A 19,796-nucleotide genomic window follows, 5' to 3' on the forward strand; every position below is an offset into this window, starting at 1 on the left:
ACAATTACACTCTCATTCGCAAGTGTCCAGGTGCTAGGGTCAAACATCTGAGTCTTTGTCTGTGATGCGGGCTCTGGGGGAGTGGGCAGCAAAGTCTTTAAACATGTCGTCTTCTTTTAACAGGTGCTGGAAAACAAGGAGACAGGGAATCACACAGTGAGAGCCAGGAGCTCAGAACTACGCATTCTCCAAAATGCATGCAGTCCTTTGGGGTTATTCTGAAAGACATTTTTAAAATAACATTTTCAATTCATTTTACTAACTTACTGTCAGATTGTCGATGCCTTCAGAGAATGCATCTATTTGTCTCACTTCTGAATCTTCCATCTGCAAAGAACAAACCACAACATGACATATTCATTTTCATAATTTCAAGGAATGTGCAGCAAGATGAACAAAACTCTAAGAAGAAATAATTCAAATGGTATTGAATGGGGTAGGAGCAACAGAGCACTTTTGATGATAATCTCCTCTCATTAGTGTTATCAGAAGCGAAAAATTAGAAGAAACATTTTACTGACATATCTAGTGTATTGACTTTGGTAACAGTACCAAAAGGAGTTCTGATTAAGAGAGCTATATGCAGTCTCGTGAGTTTAATCTGAAAAGGTTAGGATGACCTGTCCATTTCTGACTTGTTTCAATACATAGATTTCCCTAAAACTGAGAGGGTATAAGACAGCTAAATAGCACAGGCTTTGGAACCGGCCTGACAGGTTGGAGACCTAGGGCAAGTCATGTCAGCTCTCCATGCCTCAGTTTTCTTATCTTTGAGGATAACAACACTCTCTATGTCTTAAGATTTCCATGAACATTAATATCTAGAAAGTGCTTAGGCTAGTACCTGGAATGTAGTAAGTGATCTGAAAGTACTATTATTTTATTATCTTTATTTTTAGATATCTAAGGAGATAATCCCTGCTTAGCAGGTGCAGTGTACAAAGATCAGCAAAAGAAAATGGTCCTTACTATATTGTCTCTTTGGGTGAGGCTATGCTTATCTTGTATGCCTGTTCTGCTTCCATACAGGACTAGTGCCTGCTAAAAGAATTCTCACTCTTTTGGAGAGAAAACTTCCAGTGATGCTTAGAAGAGAAATTCCATAGCAGGCAATGGCTGGTCCCTGAGACTGTCTGTTATGGAAACGGCGATCAGGCTAATGACTGAGAATTTAAGAGACTCTTGCAGAGGTTTCAAACCTGGCACATCTTTTAAAGGAGAAAACGATCCAAAGAGAAGGTGCTCAGGCAGATAGAGGGGCTTAAAAAAAAACAAAAAAAGAATCCACTACATATTTTTGGAGGAGCTGGTAAATCCTATCTCCATAACATGTTCATTGAGAGAATATGAAGGAATGATTTCAAAGAAGAAACAATAATCTGAATTTGGTAGCATCCACAAATCCAGGTAAGTTAGGAAATACCCAGTCTCTGCTGGTCTTCCTTGAATCATTTCTTAAGTATCGTTTCCTGATTTACAATGCCGGTCAATTATAAACCAGACAAGCTGAATCTGCACAAGGAGAAATCTTCCTCTTATGTTTGACTTATCCATAGGAAAAACAGGACAACTGCAATCAGTATTTGGACTCTGATAGCAAAACAATCCAAAGCCAATGCTTTGGCTTATCATGAGTGCTGAACAACTGTACATTCAATAGACACGGAAATTTCCTCGTGATACACATTTGACCACGAAAAGCTTAATTTTTTGTATATATTGGAGGAGGAAGTGGTACCAGAGTTGAAAGTTACCTTCTAAGACCACTGTCTTTATTTCAATGAAACCACAAAAGATTTAATGTGATACAGCAAGACCTGTTCTGGAGAAAAAGATCAAGTTGAACCAACATGAATCATTGTGCCGGTTACAACCAATGTTGTTTGAAGACTGGATTCCCAAACAGGAAACTCATACTGAAAGAAACTCAAGTCAAATTGGAATTAACTTTAGCAAAATTATGGTTTTTCTACAGATGGTCATTGAAGAGAAGAGGGCAATAAGCCATCACTGAGTATAGGAAAGAGTAATCAAAGCACAATTCCTGTTTTCTTTTACTGAGACACACAAAGAGTGTTTCTGTTTGGGAAAAAAATGTGAAAATGAACAAAACAATGTTTTTTAAACTAGCACAAGGAGTTTCTCTGCTATGGCCAAAGAGAACATATGTCCAACGAGACAAGGAGAGTTTCCTCCTTGATAAAACCTGCGTTCAGTGTTCTGTCTGTGTGGGAGGGACTGTGTTTAAAATCTTTCTAGCCCATTATTCTTTTAAAGGATTTGGTATCAACACTTTGTGCTTTATAGTTGCCAACCCCACCCTTTTAAGCTTAAACTTTGATAAGAGTGTATAGTTCTTACAGTCTTTTTTATTTATTTTTTAATAGAGAGGGGGTCTTGTGTTGCCAGGGCTGGAGTACAGTGGCACGTTCATAGCTCACTGCAGCCTCAAACTCCTGGGCTCACGTGACCCTCCTACCTCAGTCTCCTGAGTAGCTGGGACTAGAGGCGTGGACCACCACAACCTAACTTTTCCATTTTTTGTAGAGACAGAGTCTGGCTATGTTACTCAGGCTGGTCTTGAACTCCTGGCCTCAAGTGATCCTCTCGCCTTTGCCTCCCAAAGTGCTGGGATTACAGGTATGAGCCACCATGCCCACCATTCTTAATACATGAAACATTATGGAGTCTTGATACATCTAAGAATTCTGGTAGAATTTATTTCTTTGAGTGCTTTCATAGTCTCCATCAATTACGAATGCTTATTGAACAGTTATTGTCTGCCAGACACTTAACACACACTAACTCATTTAATCTTCAAAATCCCCTTTTCCAGTAGGGACTAATTATTATGATGAGAAAACTAAGGCACAGAGCACGGAAGTCATTGCTCAAGGTCACTCAACTGGTAGAAAGTCATAAGGCCAGAAATCAAATCCAAGTTGTCTCATTTTAGAACCTACTCTTAACCACCATGCCATCCCATCTTTCCAAAGCTATGCTATAGAGCACTTATAATTATTGTGTATGTAGAATTTAAGTCCAAGAACTGTTCTAATACAGATGTTGTTGACACTTTAGCTCTGGCTCCTCAACTAGTTCCCATAGCCCTCACCTTCTGTATAGTTGTTCACCAACCATTGACAAATTGCACCACTCTATAGATGATGGACCCGTCCACTAGGCCCAGCATAACCAATGACTTTGTTTAACCCAATGACAGTACTACTGCAGGAGCTCATGAAGCTTTGAGGAATAGTACAGATGCAAAAGTCCATTAGTTTGGCTGTTCTTATCTGCTAGACTGTCCCAAATCTCAAGGCCAATCCAATGGGGACCCTGAAGTTGCCCCTGTCCCTCTTCTTTTGAATTCAGACTCAGACATGCCATCTGGGTTGAATGTTGTTGACAACTAACTTCTCCTACATCTGAAGAAGACACAACACACATTGCCTTATTAATACCTAAGGAGGCCTTAGACTTGCTAATCAGAACATTTTTAGCTGGCACACATATTTCAGCCTATCCTCTTTGTATGTCATTAACTTACACATACAAGTTGAAACTTTAACTGAGACCCAATGAGTTAATGAATCCCAAATCACAACCTTCCTTCCATAAGAAAAATACAAAAGTCTTACAATTCCATACCCATTAGCCAGTTTTCCAATTATCGCTACATTTGAGCCACATGTAAGACAAGGCCCAATCAACTTGCTTACTCTTTTACTTACCTTCGAAAGAGTTTCATGATACCTCTGAATTTCTTTTTGGAATCCTGAGACGGTGGAGATGCCAAAAAGGTACTGTTCCCCCGTGAACCTTTCTTCTTAGAGGATACAGCCCGATCTAGGTGCTCTGCCGTCTCCTTTTCTGTGTCAGCTGTTCCAAGAACAGAACAAAGACTTGATGAATTTTTAAATATGGTATGAACAGGATTAGGTGTTAATTTTCTTGGTGTTAGCAATTGTTAAGAATCCTTCTTCTGTTGCTCTATAAATCAGTGATTTACAAAGAGCACCCTGTAAATATTAAACATGGAACACAAATGTATGTTCTACTCTACAGTTTATTGTGAGTAAAGTTAATAAACTTAAAATTGCAACTCCTTTGAAGATTAAAAGTGTGTGAAGGATTGCCATATTCTTTCCTCAAGTGATTTGAATTCGTAATATTAGTAAAATTAGTCTCAACATCGCTGTGGCATTTGGTACCCTTGAACTACTTCGTACATCCTTTAAAATCATCTCCTTTAGCATCGTGTCACGATACTCTCCTTCTCCTAGATCTGTCAACTGATAGTTCCTGCTTTGCTGTAGCACTCCTGTTTTCCTCTCCTCCTCCATTCTGCTCCAAGATTCTGTTCTAAGTTCACTCTGCAGGATCTCTTGACAAGCTCACCCAACTCTAGAAGCTCAGCACTAAATAATGGCTTTACTCATTTATAAGTGGGTGGCATTAAAATGACTGGGACTCAACTTTCTCTCCAGCCTCAGTATCTTAATGTGTATATTCCCAATTCAGTGTGCCATCTTGTGATGAGAATTTACAATTTAGTAATCTTAAAGGACCACCCAATAACGTACAGAATTGTCCTTCCCCAGCTGCAAAAGAGGAAGGTAATGGATTCCCAGGCACAGTAAAGAGTTATGGAGAATCCCCTGCAGTCCTGGGCCTAGCTGCTTTATGGTACTCTCTCTTTGATGCTAAAATTACACATTGGCTAACATCGGTTTCTTTACAGATTTTGGAGGATTTTAACAAGATAACAAATGTTAAACATACATTCTTACCTCTATCAAGAATTTCAATCTCTTTTCTTTTCATCTTGCAAACAAAGTTTTTTGGTAGCCTTTTTATTTCAGATTCCTTTTCTTCCAGTTGCTCTTTTGAAGATGCCAGTTCATGCTATAAATTATAAATTCATTTTAAAATAGTAGATTATGACTAAAATTGAATATTCAGAAAGCATCTGAACTCTTTAAATCAATAATTAGATTTTACAGATGAAGCAACAATCTACAAGAATTTAGACACAAACATCAGAAATCAGGGGCAATGAGAAGCAGGAAGCAAGACTATTAATAGAAGTCCAATGAATAATAGCCATGCTTTAATTATTTCAAGTTTCGTTGTGATCAAATTAAAAATAGATCTTTTACAGTGTAATTAAGGCCAAGAGAGCCCTAAAGATTAAATCTTATGTTAAATACTAAAAAACAATATGTATACATATATAAGTTAATCAAGGAAGATAATCAAATTAGATATTCAGTGTCATAAAGCAAAATAAAATCCAAATTGGAAAAGACTTGCTTGACATTTACTCAGCGTTTCAAGATAGCACTCATGCTCCTTGGACAAGCAGAGAGCTTATGTAGTGGGTAAAGTAGCAAGTCATGACCAACGTTAGCCAAATCTCACAACTAAATAATTCATCTTCATCACTAAGATGAAAGAACAGAATCTCCTAAAAACAATGGGAAAAAATACATTTAGGAAACACATTTTTAAGTCCTCTTTTTATTTTTTAACTTTGCAACAGTAAAAGATTTCTAGTCCATTGACCTATTTATTAATGTTTTAATTTCAGTTTTACTTTAGTAAAGAATTAGCTTTAGCAAATTTAACTTTTGTTGGCTGCATTTAACATGAAAAATAGTTATGCAATGCTAATAAGTATACCTTTATGTTCAATAACCCATTTCATTTTCAGAGGTTTCTAAAGATATTTATTACACATACTATGTGAAAACATAGCTCTCCAAAAAAGTTAGGCTGACTTACAGTAGGAGTGGACGCAAGTACAAGAAATTTTCAGTAGCACTAGCAAGAAGTACGGCCCTTTTCTCACAATACTGTTTCTAAGCAGTGATTTTTATTCACTGCTATGATATAGTAAAGTACTGTATATTTATTTACCTTCAAGTAAGTTGCTAAGGAGAAAAGCTGTCTCTGCTGTTGATATGCAAGAGAATTCTTTCATAGTTGAGCTTCTACAATTACTTTACCATGGTTGGGTCTCAGATAGTCAGAGACTGTTAGATTTAATTTATAAATTAATACTTTTACTCACCCGCTTATTATTTTTCACTATTTCATATCTTTCTGAAAACAATATTAGGGATCACACCATCCCTTTAATCAGCTTGAAATGTATTTTTCATAAACAGGTGATGCACGTATAAAACGAATGCACACACCACTAAAACCACCATCACAGCAAAAAGACATAAGACAGAAAGCAACAGGCCGTGGATCCCATGACCCAAGTCTTCTGCCCCATCAATGACTCCCATTTTTGTTCCATCTGTTGATTTTCTCCCATTTTTGTTCTGTCTGCTGACCCACCTTGATTTTCATGATAGAAAGTTTGGCCATTCAAGACTGGTAGAGAGACAGAGGAGTGAAAGAAAACTATAGATATTAATAGAAAAAGACAAGCTAAATAACCAAGAAAATAGCATCAGTTTAGAAAGGAGGTTAGCTGTCACTCACAGAAATGACAGGTTATGTTCTGTCACATTAGTTAAGCCTTGGTTTTTATTCAGAACAGCAGTGTTTAAATTCAAGAAGCTTCCCAGCTCCGGGGAAAACTTCATTCACTTACAAAATACCTTCTTCCTCACATACTAAGCAGAAAACCTATTTTACTTATATTACTGGTTATAGATGAGTAGTAGAACTATTTGTTTAAATCTTTTAACCAGTGAGAAAACTTACTTTGGTTGATTGAAGCTTTCTTTCATACTCAGTTCTTTCACTGTCCATTTCACTGACATTTAACCTCAAATCATTGACCTCCTGATTTAGCCTCTGTCCAAAAAGAAACAAGGAAGTACATTAGGAAAGTGGTAACACAGTTATCTATTCCAAAATAGCAGTTTGGAAATCTAAAGAAGTCAATGGCGCCTAGGTTAAAGTTGTATGAATTAGATGAGACAAATGGAAATGGACGTATCTCCTTAAGAACTAACACATCTTTCCATTGAAACACTGCTTTAAATCCCCAATGCCCTGCTCTAAAGTGAGGGGCTTATGAAAATAAAAGGTGACTATAATTTTGATTAAGAAAGGTAGCTTAATATCTGACTTCCTATCATCTATTAGATATTTCTAGACTAAAATTGACTACATGAACTCCGTCTTTTAAAATAAGCCATATTCTTTAGTAATGCCACTTACCTTTAGGGCTTTTTCAGTGATATATGGGTATTTATAAAAATATTTTTTATGATTTCTTCATTTGTCTACAAAAATACAGATTGCTTATCAACCCAGTCTGGGAGAATGGAGTAAAATTTGAATCCTTTAATCAGATTTTTCAACTTCAAGGTGGATGAGGGCCTACAGTTTACACATATATTCGGTATTACAATACAATTTTATATTTGGAAAATGAAAGAGAAAGCAATCCTGATGTTTTCATAATACAATACAATTTGACACCTTTCCTATAGCCACTTCTTACAAAAGACTAATTGACTTGTAAAACTTGCCTAAATATTCTAAGAATTAGTCTCATATTTATGTCCAGAGCCTAGAAAGTAGGAAAAGGAAATTAGAGTGCTAAACAGTAACAACTCCTCCAAAAGAGAAGCTCAAATATTCTGTGTAGGAGGCAATTTTTTTACTATAAGCAACAACGATCCCTGTAATGGTGAATATGTTTTGCTCCTCTTTTTTTACAAGACATTTATTCCTGGGCTACTAATTCATAAACCGCATAATAGAATTATACAAGAGTGCAAAAAAAATAAATAAATAAAAAACAGAACAATACTATAAAAAGTAAAACTTTGTGAACAGGGATTATTCTAAACTTCCAAGCGTAATAATTCAAGCTCACAAACACTAGGAAAGGGATGCTACAATGAAATACACTTCCCAGCAAACCCACAGGCTTCTAAATTGTGATCTCTTGTAAAGTGGGGAAAACTACTACCTACCATTATTATGTAATTACTCATTAATAATTATATTTCAATAACAGAAAAATTTATTTTCTCCTCTTATGAATGAGGTCAAGAACTGTTTCACATGATTCAATAACATTTTATTTGTGATTCCTTATCTAACAGCTCAGAATTCAATTTTTTTAAAAAAGCCAGTTTCTCTCACTTGTTTAAATGAATCATTTTTGCATGATATGAGTCCTTAGTGATCCCCCTTCATCAATATGGGGTGTGTGGATATATATTTACACGGTGTCCCGAAGGTCTCCACACACAGGGAAAATGGGAAATCTTAGCTGTATGTTTATTTACAAAATAGCCATTACACAATTTTATAAAATTTTTCCTTTGTATGGCAACTCCATATACATAGATAGTTATACTTTACCACTTCCCGAAATAGTGACAATTTGCAAAGAAAAAGCAACTGAAGAAAATGGAGTTATAAACTGGTATCCTTTTCCTATTTAAAAAAAACTACCTCATTATCTTTTGGAGCAACACTTTAAACATGAATACAGATTTCCCATCTGAAAAAAAAAAATCTTATCTGCCCATGACAACTCAAGCTGGAAAATCTGGAAATAGCACCTTCATGTGAAACTTTTAACAATAAAATACAAATTATTTTAATTAATTTCTTATCAAAAGTTCAGTTCTTGAAAAAATAAAATCCCTGTGAAGTTTCCCTTTTCCCTTTCAGAGAACTCTCCAGAGCTCCCAAGGAACTCCATCTCTGACGTGTGTGTTCTCACCAGAAGGGGGCAGTGGTGAGCGACGCTAACCATCTCCCATCTATAATAACGGAGACAGGCAAGTCCTGAATTCTCCAAGGTTTAAAGACTTTTATTCCTAATCCTTTGGAAATGCCTATACTTCTTCCTCACGGTAGTATTTTCTTAGAAATTAATATCAAAATAATCTAAAATTCTAAGACAAAGTTAAATATTTTGAATTCATGAAATATCCAGGGAAATATGTTGCTTTCATTAAGGAAAGAATAACAGGAACATAATAATATTCAATTCCGTTTTAATTTTGAGGACTATTTTAATTATTTTTATATATAACATCACAAAGTTTATCAACTATTCTATAATCTCCCGGTACATGCGTACTACATTTTACCAATAGCATTGAATTTTTATTAGAAAATGATCAGGCATTGAGTTTACTGGAAGTTTGATGACAAGATCACTTTGCATGTGATTGGGAATGCATGGGAAAGTAAGGAAGCAGTGGGGGAAAAGTTTGATACAAACGGCAGCCAAACTCAAGGGATGTAAATATCACTCTGGAGACTTACCCCTCAAAACAAAACCAAAAACATTTCGTTACCATCTTGTACCCAAGTTAAACTAACAACAGTCATCAGGCTAAGACTTCCCCTAGACTTTGCGTGCGCACGGAGAAAGGCCACCTCTGTGCCCATCTACGTAATTTCTTCCCTGCAGCAGAGCTAGCCCCACTGCCGTGTTGCTCATCTGTTGACTGAGTTCTGCTACTCCCTCTGTAGCAACTAAGGGATCAGGGAATGACAAAAAAGAGGAGAAAGAGGAAAACATCAGAGCAGATTTTTAAAGAAAGCACAAAAGCAGGAATTTTAAAACTCAGTAACTTTCTAAGTCTTATTTTAACAGCTCCTGTCTCAATCAGATGAGAAACATGCTCATATAGGTGATTGACAAAGAGCTTTAAGATTAAAACATGAACCAAGTAAGAGATTTCCTTTTGCTGGGGAGGAAGCAAGACATATACCAAGACTTCCCGTTACAGTTGGACCTTTGACAGAAAATTTGATTTTGAAAATAGCAATGGAGTAAACCTCATTATCTCCAAATCCATAAAGACCTCTCATAGAGTGGATAACATAGGTAATGTGCCTGGTATCATGATGGCATACAGTCAGCATAAAATAAATGTCTGAGATAAAGATAGAGAGGAAGAATAAAGCATTTCCTCTCCTCTCTCCTTCTTGGTATCCATCTTCTAATCCAGCGTGACACCTCTCCACATTCCAACCAAAGAAAGGAAATAGAAAAAGGAGAGAAGATGGCCCTCAGAAGGAATTGCTGCAGGTCTTTACATTTCATTTCAAATGAATAGATTTCAAAGGGATATGCTCTCTCCCCCAAAACAAACAAACTAGAAGGCCTAGATTAACAATCAAATAGGGAGAACAAACAAAAAGCTTGTTTAGCCACTAAAATGGGTACTTCAAGTTGTAGAATACACCTCAAATTAATAAAAGTATAGTAAGCCTTATTTAACTGGAATGATTTGTGTGTTGAATAGACCAAAAGTAGAAGGCCTAATTAACTGACCTCCAAAAAGTTCTGTGATTTTGATAATATAAGCATCTTCTCTATACAAATAAGGAAAATCTAATGACTAAGTAAATAATCAGGATGCCTAAATAATTAATTACTAGTAAAACCATGTATTTAAATGCATTATTTACAAAATTAAGAAAACCAGTATGGACAAATGGATGGATGGATGGATGGATGATCCAAATATCCTAAAGTCAAAAGTATTTTTAAAGGGTAATGGAAAGATTAATATTGCATATCAAAAGTCTTAACAAGAATTTTTTTAAATAAAAATTGCCATTTGCATTTAGTGATCAGATGTCAATGTAATTAAAGTTTATTCTTAAGATGAAGCAGGGTGAGGGCATAGAGTAATTAACTACCTCCCCTGCACACACCTCCAAGGAATTTCAACTTTGCCATAGGACTGTGTGTGAGAGGTGGGGGTGGGAAAAGAGAGACAGACAGAGAGACAGGTTCACCTCTGTGTCTCTAGACTTGTCTTCATAATCCAAGTTGACATTCTCCATAGCCATCACTTTTGACTTGAAGTCACGAATGTCAGCCAGCAGATGAAATCTCTCAATTTTTAAAGAAGTCCTGCGCAGAAGTTCCTATTAGAATTTAAGAGATACATTGAAAATTGTTTTATTAGAAGCAGCCACATGTGAGTTTATTTCATTTATGTTTACAAACCAGCACCAATCAAGTAAAAGATGCAGTAAAGTATAATTACTAAATATATACAATTAAAAAATTATTAACTTTAGTTACCCTTCTTTGAGAATCAAAAAACACATGTCAGTTTATTGGGGGAGTTTAGATGTTATATAGTTACATAGTTATACATGTTATATAGATACACACACATATATAAACCTTATATGTTCTTAAGCCTGATGATAACATTGATGATGATGATGGTGACATTGTGTTTGCTATGTGCCAGGTATTATAGTGACTATAGTCTTTTAATCCTCCTGACAATCTTATGAGGTAGAAATTCCTATTATCTTTATTCAAAAGATGAGGAAGCTGAGAAACAGAAAGGTTAGGAATTTTCCAAATGTTATACAGCAAGGACATGGCAGACCAGGAATTCAGACCTGAGCGTTTTGCTCCAGTGTGTACATTATCTGCTATATTACAGAGCCTCTCATATGTGAGCACCGTGTGTGGGCGCATGTATGTATACATTATCAGTTTTTTCCTCAATAACAAAAGTCATATGTGGTACTTGTCTTTTTTCTTAATCATAAAATATATGCTCTTGGATGAGAGTTAGAAAACCACCTGAATGCCAAAAAAAAAAAAAGAAAAAAATTAAAATAACCTACAATCCTATTAATATTTTATTCCAGATTCTAATTACATAAATATTTTATATTGTGTGTGTGTTTTGAGACTCTGCTATTCTAGGTTTTTGCACAAAGTGTGCTGGTCTAAGTCAATCTCCAAATTTACTGCTGTATCACAGCAAACACAACACAGAAATGTAGCATCTCAAGTAACTCAGCTGGAATAGCCCACCCTGTTGCTGCCTTCTGCACAAGCCTGCAGCAGCATTTCTTCTGTGATATTCAACTTCCCTCTGTGCTCCAAATCTCTAATCTTCTCTCGATGAGCCTCCAGCTGGTCTGTTAACACACTTATCTGTATTTGGAGTAAAATACAGCAACGAGTTAGAAAGAATGTGGGTCCTATTGCATGCTTTATTTGTCTAAATGGAACAAGCACTGCAATGATCCCCCCACTCAGATGGTTGTAAAGAAAAATAATCTGAAAATTAACAAGGTGACAGTGGTCCTTCACATTCCTATTTATATGTAGCTTTTTGATCTAAAGAGTCCTATACAATTTCGGAGAAAGTTAGCATTGATTAGGGATGTACAGTGCTTTATAGGTTAAGACCATTTCAACCATTTATGAGAGAGACTGTGTGCATACTAATTATCTTTCTGGGGGCAGGGGACGACAGTATTAGAGGTTCAGAGAGGAAATGAAGTTAATGTTTGAAAGAGAAATTATCAAGGACTATTCCAATTTGGATACTTCAAGAAGAATGAGGAAAAGAAACCAGAAAATTCAAATTCCATGAGATCTTTCAAGATGATTCAGATCAGAACTCAACACATTCAAAGGCCTGTGAGGATCTAGCGACTGGGTGACTCCTTCAACCTCAGTGCTTACTGCAAACCTCTGAGTTTTTCCTCAATCATCACCAGCCTAGTAAATATGCTTCAATTCATTTAGCTCAAAATACAAAAGACAAATAACTGCCAAACATTTTAAAACATTATGGAGAAACAAACTCAAATTCAGCCCACAAGCAAGATCCACTCACTGTTGTGTTTTGTCTGGCCCATGGTATCATTTGAAAAAATTAAAAAATTAAAAGTCTATATCCAGATTCAGAAATATATACTAACTTTCAGATTTTTATACTATAGATATTCCTATGTCTGAAATCCTGCTATATATTGAAAATCAGATCAGATGACAGATGAGATCAGAAAGTCGCATCAGATGACACTGGGCCTCTATTCAGACTGGCCCTGGAGGAGCTGAGGCTGAGTCAGGGCGGCTCCCTCTAGACTGCGTCCACACGCCCTTGGGCTGCCCCAGGCCTCACCATTCCCTGCCGCACTTGCTGCCGTGACCAGTCTGGGGGCTGTAAGCATTTGAATTTGCCATCCCAGTTGAAAATAGTCTTTATAGGTATGTTGTGAGGAAAGATCAACACTTTAAAATCACTTGCCTGACGAACGAAGGATTCGTTCTCATTTTCTAAATGTGCCAGCCTTTCCTGATACACGTCTCCGTTCCCAGGAAGGCGTCCATTCGTCTGGAAAAGGAAATAATACGGGTGAGGCTGACCCTCCCTAAGATCCATGTATTGTGGGCAAATGAAAATCGCGTGTTTTTAATCCAAGGAGCCTGAACTGAATTCAGCACAGCTGTCATTGCCAAACAGAAATTAGGAGAATGGAATTCGGTTCATTTACCTCAAAATAGGTAAGACAGGCACATGAAGCATTTAGGCATGTTTTCGCCAAACTACACAACAATTTCTGACCAAGGAGAGAATAATGACCCCAAAGCAACAGCGGCTGGTAATATTCTTCCCTGACAGTAGACACACGCCCAGGAGCAGGCAAAGTTTTGGGAGTGTGCGGTGCACACCCACAACTGTTGAAGCCCTTCTCTCTGCCCCAGAAAGCTCAAACCCTCAGTCCACAAATGACGTCTCTGGTAGCGCTGACCAGCCACGCTTATCAGCATTTTATCCCTTTCTGCCTCAAACTCATTAACTTCTTGTGAGTTTGCTTGTCTGTACAATGTCATGTTCAGCTCCTGGGCAGAGCCTGTAAATTGTCTTGTGCCCTTCCTAGCACCTGGCTCATCTGCATATATTGATGCTCACTCTTTCTTCCCCTCCCTCCTGCCCCCGCTTTTAAATATGATTTGGGTATATTTATGCATGGTATAAATGCCACAGGAAATATAGATTGAGAAAGAAAGTATAGATTTTTTCTTTTCTCTGCTGTCATATGCAAGTCATGAAAGACACATAAAAAACATCATTTGGAAACATGTAGTAGTTTATGTGACTTTTAATAGCTTTAAAATGGTTCATAACCATAAAATATATGATCCCAATAGATTTCCTGATTCCTTAATTCAAATACAATAGGAATAAAAGCCAGTTGGAATCAAAAATAGTTAAATGGGGCCATCTAGAGTTCAATTTAAAAAGCAACCAAGGCCGGATGTAATCCTAGCACTCTGGGATGTCCAGGCAGAAAGATTGCTTGAGGTTGGGAGTTCAAGACCAGCCTAAGCGAAAAAATAGAAAAAAGTAGTTGGGTGTGGTGCTTGCCTGTAGTCCCAGCTACTCAAGAAGCTGAGGCAGGAGAATTGCTCGAGCCCAGGCCCTGTGCCCAGTTTACCTGGCATGTGTGAGAATCAGTGAAGCAGCCAAAGTGCCTCGAGTGGATTGAAAAGGGGGAAGCATTGTAAAGAGAGGTGAGGTCCGAGAGTCACGGGGAACCAATCCCATAAGGCCTTGCATCCTACAGTAAGCACTTTGGATATTACTCTGAATGAGATTTGGCGCCATTGATGATTTCTGAAAAAATGTCAACAGTTTAATCACAGGTACTCTCTTAAGTTATTACCGTCACTGGAGGCCTTTGGATGTCGGCTAGGGGAATAGGTTCCTCTAACAATAGTAAATTTCTTTCTCACTACATGCTAAATATTCAGAAAAACATGCAGTAAAGAAGGGTGAGATAGGATGTAAAATGGGCTAAGGAAACATCTAAGTTCAGAGCAGGAGGCCATCCCCAAAGAAATCACCAAACCTGGCCCCTTAAATCTCAGGACAAACTTGCAGAGTAAATATAAAGTATGATAGCAAGCTATCATATATTTTAAAAAGTAAAATATCTCCGGTTGTGAAGGTGGTATGGCTGTACCAGCATAAAAGGATGGATGGTACTATCTGCACTCGGAAGTGGAGAGGTAAATTGGGTGGGAACATAAGAACTTAGCACGGGACTGGTTGGGAGCACCAGTATTTGTGCCACATCACATGCAAACAGGTTGTACTATCAAGGTTCCCAAAGCAAGTGGCTTCATTTCTATCACAGATCCAAAATCAGAATCGATTCTTTCATACAATGTTCATTAGTTTTTATATAAACACAATCAACTCACAAGCATATTAGTGCATCTTACTGAAAATTGAGGGTCCTTTAAACACTTACAAAATAATATCATTCCTACCCTTCTCTTCGAATCTGTTTTTGTGATATTCTTTAGATTTCATGTGATCATCACATATTAAAACTGTGGTATTTACCACTGTGACCAGAGAAAGGGCAGTTCTTCCATGTCATCAATTTGGGGGAAGGATGCCTAGCAAGAGGACTTGTTCAGTGAGTAACACTCAACTCAGTTTAATTCAACAACTAGAATTGAAATGATTGCCACAAACCACTAGATGGCACTTCCTAGCAAGCACTGCCACAAGCCTCTGCTGCTTTCTCAAGTGTCCGTTCATTACCCTTTCCATGCAGAATCGCCATCAGGTGCTTTAGAGTGAACTTCCCAATATTACTGAGAAAACGTCTGTTATGTGCAAGGTTCTTTCTCGTACAGGACTATTTGTGGTCAGCCACTGTAGGTCATTCAGGCACAGTCTAAAAGCCATTTTGATGGGCAAAATCAGGTGACCTGTCAGCAATCATAAAGTGCAGACTAACAGCACTTTTTAAACAGTTATCCTTAGAGTCAAAATGAAATTGGAATCTCTTAAGGGACAAAATCAGAGTAAATCTCTTGCCTTACAATTTTTTTTTTTTGTAGTCACCTATGCTATGTTCTGAATTTTGGAATAAGCAACAAAAGATTCACAACACAGCCTGTAACATCTACCATTGGACTCTGAAGCCATTCAACGAGCACTTCTGCTGTTGAGTCTGGGATCTGGCATCTCAGGCCTTCCTTCTCCTCTGTTTCCATCCCCTCTAACAGTCCACGCAGGTCTTCCACAAGGTGCAGAGCTCGCAAGCTTCCTGTGAACAGAGAAGTGGAAGACTGGCAATCAGAAACCCATTGGAATATTCCAGAGCCTTAGAATCTAGGTTAAAGGAAAATCACAGAGAGAGACAATGGGATTTATATTAGATAAAATACCAGAGCTGAAGACGATAAACCAGTCTAAGCACACTGAGGAATAATCAAAACAAGGAACAAGAAAACAATAACTCAATCATGTAAATCTCTATAAATCATAGCCATTTGGTGCAAAAATAGAAACCATATAATTGGGGGTAAATATCAATGGTCCAATACCTAGCAAGGCGGCCAACTGTGTAGCACAGACAGATAAAGAGCCTGGTGGGCTTTGGTGTGAGGTGTGCTGGCCTCACAGTAACCATGGATAAGGTGGCAGATGAGGCCAAGTGGAACCATGCATATACAGACCATAAAATCTTCAAAAATCCCTGAAAAGGATTTATACTGAAGTAGAAGCTGCATAGCACAACTTCAAAGGCATGAAGGCCACCTTCCACTTAACTTACCGGAATTTAATCTCCAGATTTCATGGAATTACATGTGTGCATTTGTGTATATATGCGCAAAGCACATGTGTCTAAACATTTCCCCTATGATTTCATTTGCAGCCCAGCATCAAATGCTCTTGTTAATGTCAGCCTTAAAAAATAGTTTTACATGCTGGGCACAGTGGCTCACACCTGTAATCCCAGCACTTTGGGAGGCTGAGGAAAGAGGATTGCTTGAGCCCAGTGGTTCAAGACTAGCCTGGGCAACAGAGTGAGACCCCCGTCTCTATAAAATATAGAAAAATTAGATGGGCATGGTGGCTCATGCCGTAGTCCCAGTTACTTGGGAGGCTGAAGCAGGAGGAGGACTTGAGCCCAGGAGTTTGAGGTCACAGTGAGCTATGATGATGCCACTGCACTCTAGCTTGGGTAACACAGGGAAAAACCCTGTTTCAAAAAAAAAAAAAAAGTTTTACAGCCACTTTTGTTTGTATTACTTAAAGGAGAAAACATTCCACTACTTTTAAATTCATATGACTGACCCACAACCCATTATGAAAACAACCATATGTACCTGTCTATCGCTTTGATTTTTATTTTCTGGTCCCTCAGATATACATACTACATTTATACTAACCAATCAGTCACTGTGATGGTCAGGTTATCACCTCACATGTTTGAAGGGCTGCAATTGGATGATACACACAAACCAATGCCTGCGTTCTCTCCCCAGTTGGCCATCGGGCTTGATCAATTGTGACCATGGAAACAGAAATTCTTTCAGCTAGTCTGTTCTACTGAACTTCCTAATACTGGACCAAATGATTTAGACCAGTATCTGCCAAACTCTAATCATGGTCACTGTTGACACGCTAGGCACAGTGCTAGCTGCATCACAACCCTCTGAATCAATCCCCTAGGAGCCCCGTAGGCTGACATGAGAACCCAGAAAAATACCAACTGAAAAGGCTATGCCGGGGGAGGGAGGAACACAAGAGCATTAAAACCCAGGGAGGCTGTGGTGTTCTCTTCGGGCAGTTTTGAGCACTAGCATCACCTGATGATATTATTAAAAATATATGTGTCCGTGACAGCCCCTTCTGTTAAATTGCCTTCACAAAACAGGAGGTTAAATTGAAGTAGGGTCTCCAGCACATAGAAGTATAACAAGCTATGGCATGCCACCTCCCTCAGGAGAAAAAGAACCTTGTGAACGGGACTTAGAACAACCAAACAGAATAAGGTTAAATTTATGACCAGAGAATATAAGCAGGCGGGGCCAGCACAACTAGAATCCAGCAGGAGTAGAGCTCAACTGCATTCTGACCTTGACCAATGCGGGGTGACAACCCCACCTACTGGTACATATTCATCCCTCTCCTCCTTATAATGGGTTCCTAAATACATAAAAGTTCCTCTCTTCAGACAAAAACTGTAATGTGACATGAGACCTCAGGTAGCCAGCATTCCTGGAGACCTCAAGGGTTCACTTGCTAGTCAGTCCCGTCTGCCTTGGTGCGAGACAAAGCTGTGCTGGTTTACTGCCTTTGCTCTGCTTTCACGATAGACACCTGCTGAAGATCCTTGACAAGGGAGTCATGTGATGAGATCCGTGTTTTAGAAAAGAGACTCTGGTGGTGTCGAGAAGGATGGACTAGAGCAGGAAAGCAAGAGTCTCAGGGGCGTCACGTGGAAAGGTTACTTGGCCATAGAACGATAATGGTAGGACAGACAGGACAGATTTTAGAGAGGATAAAAAGAAAAGGCAGAATCTGGGAGGAGGCAGAATTTGCAGAACTTAATTAACTAAATGGGGAACATGAGGGACAAAATGTCTAAAATGATTTAAATTTCTGGCTTAGGAAAGTGTGGATGGAGTGTTACGAAACGAACTCAGAAAAAGACTATTAGAGGAACTTCCAAGGAAAGACAGTGAATGAGCTCAGTGCTTTAAATGATAACACTGATGTACTTATAGGACATTTCAGGGAGATATCTGGTTGTCATTTAGAAATAGGGACTGGAAGCTTAGCAAAGAACTGGGATAGTAAATAGATGTAAATTGAACAAGCCAGGCTCAGCGGTGCACACCTGTAGTCCCAGCCACTCAGGAGGCTGGGGTCCAAGGATCGCTTGAGCACAGGAGCTGGAGGCTGCAGTGAGCTATGATCGCACCTATGAACAGCCATTGCACTCCAGCTTGGGCAACAGAGCAAGACCCTGTCCCTAAAGAATAACAAAATAAGTGTGAGAGTCATTGGTGGAAAGTGAACGTCGATTCAAGGGAAGAGATGAGAACATTCTTGGATATTGGGTTGTGCAGCGTCCCTCAAAGTGTGGTCCACAGACCATCTACACCAGAATCACCTGAAGTGCAGATACTTTATCCTTGACCCAAGACCTAGGATGGGAGTGGAATTTTTGATATTTTAAAATTAAGTTTGAGAATAATTCTGCCAGATAATTAATGACAAAAACAAGGAGAAAATGAAGAAATGAAACCATGGGAACCCAAAGGCACTGTAGGGAGCCAAGAAATGAAAGTAAGAAAGTGAAAAGGTAATAAGAGACTTGTAATGAAAAAGCCAAGCAAGCAGAGTAAATGTCATGATTCTGTCTTTTTTTTTTTTTTTCTCACTCTGTTGCGTGGGCTAGAGTGCCGTGACGTCAGCCTAGCTCACCATAACCTCAAACTCCTGGGCTTGAGCGATCCTTCTGCCTCAGCCTCCCAAGTAGCTGGGACTACAGGCATGAGCCACCATGCCCGGCTAATTTTTTCTATATATTTTTAGTTGTCCAGATAATTTCTTTGTATTATTTACTAGAGACGGGGTCTTGCTCTTGCTCAGGCTGGTCTCGAACTCCTGACCTCGAGTGATCCTCCTGCCTCGGCCTCCCAGAGTGCTGGGATTGGATTACAGGCGAGAGCCACCATGCCCAGCAATGATTCCATCTTTCAGAGGATGCAGATTACCTACTCCGATGCCATTCATCTTCTCTGGTGCCGAAGCCAACATGTCACTTTCATCACTCATCATCTTCTTATATGTCAAGCGCAAATTCCAACCAAGACCTGAAAAAAATAATGATGTTGTCATTGTATCCTTTAAATGACACAGGCTTGCACGTGGGTTTGCTAATTCAGCTTCCAATTAGAACTACACTTCGCAGTAAAATATGGAAAGAGAACTTCAGAAGTAGTGGAGCTGAATCAACCTAACCCTTTAGTAAGCTGTGGCCAATCATCTGTAGCACAAGACCACATGCCATACCTGTGCCAGGTAATAAAGAAGATTCAGTACTTGCCCTCAGGGTCCTTTACATCCAGTGGAATGGTCTCCGTGCTCTATCTACTCCAGAGCTCTAGGACTCTGTGAAGCGCACCCGGCATGGCCGTGGAAGCTTGCTGGGGGCATGACAGGTGCTGGCTCATTCCTCCCTGTACCAGCCCCACCAAT

The 19,796-nt window shown here is 38.6% G+C and overlaps 1 protein-coding gene across 1 annotated transcript; it reads right to left on the bottom strand.

Moving 5' to 3' along the window:
- Positions 1-39: 39 nt before the first annotated feature.
- LOC123640613 (liprin-beta-1-like) lies at positions 40-19,419 on the bottom strand. The gene is given in 12 exon segments (XM_045555204.1): positions 40-126; positions 268-327; positions 1,058-1,133; positions 3,735-3,882; positions 4,743-4,908; positions 6,724-6,816; positions 10,750-10,881; positions 11,822-11,920; positions 13,026-13,112; positions 15,707-15,879; positions 15,882-15,911; positions 19,313-19,419. Coding segments are annotated over 12 exon segments (1,215 nt in total). The 5' UTR covers positions 19,377-19,419.
- Positions 19,420-19,796: the final 377 nt, after the last annotated feature.

The sequence above is a fragment of the Lemur catta genome, chromosome 6, assembly GCF_020740605.2.
Source record: "Lemur catta isolate mLemCat1 chromosome 6, mLemCat1.pri, whole genome shotgun sequence".
Taxonomy (NCBI): domain Eukaryota; kingdom Metazoa; phylum Chordata; class Mammalia; order Primates; family Lemuridae; genus Lemur; species Lemur catta.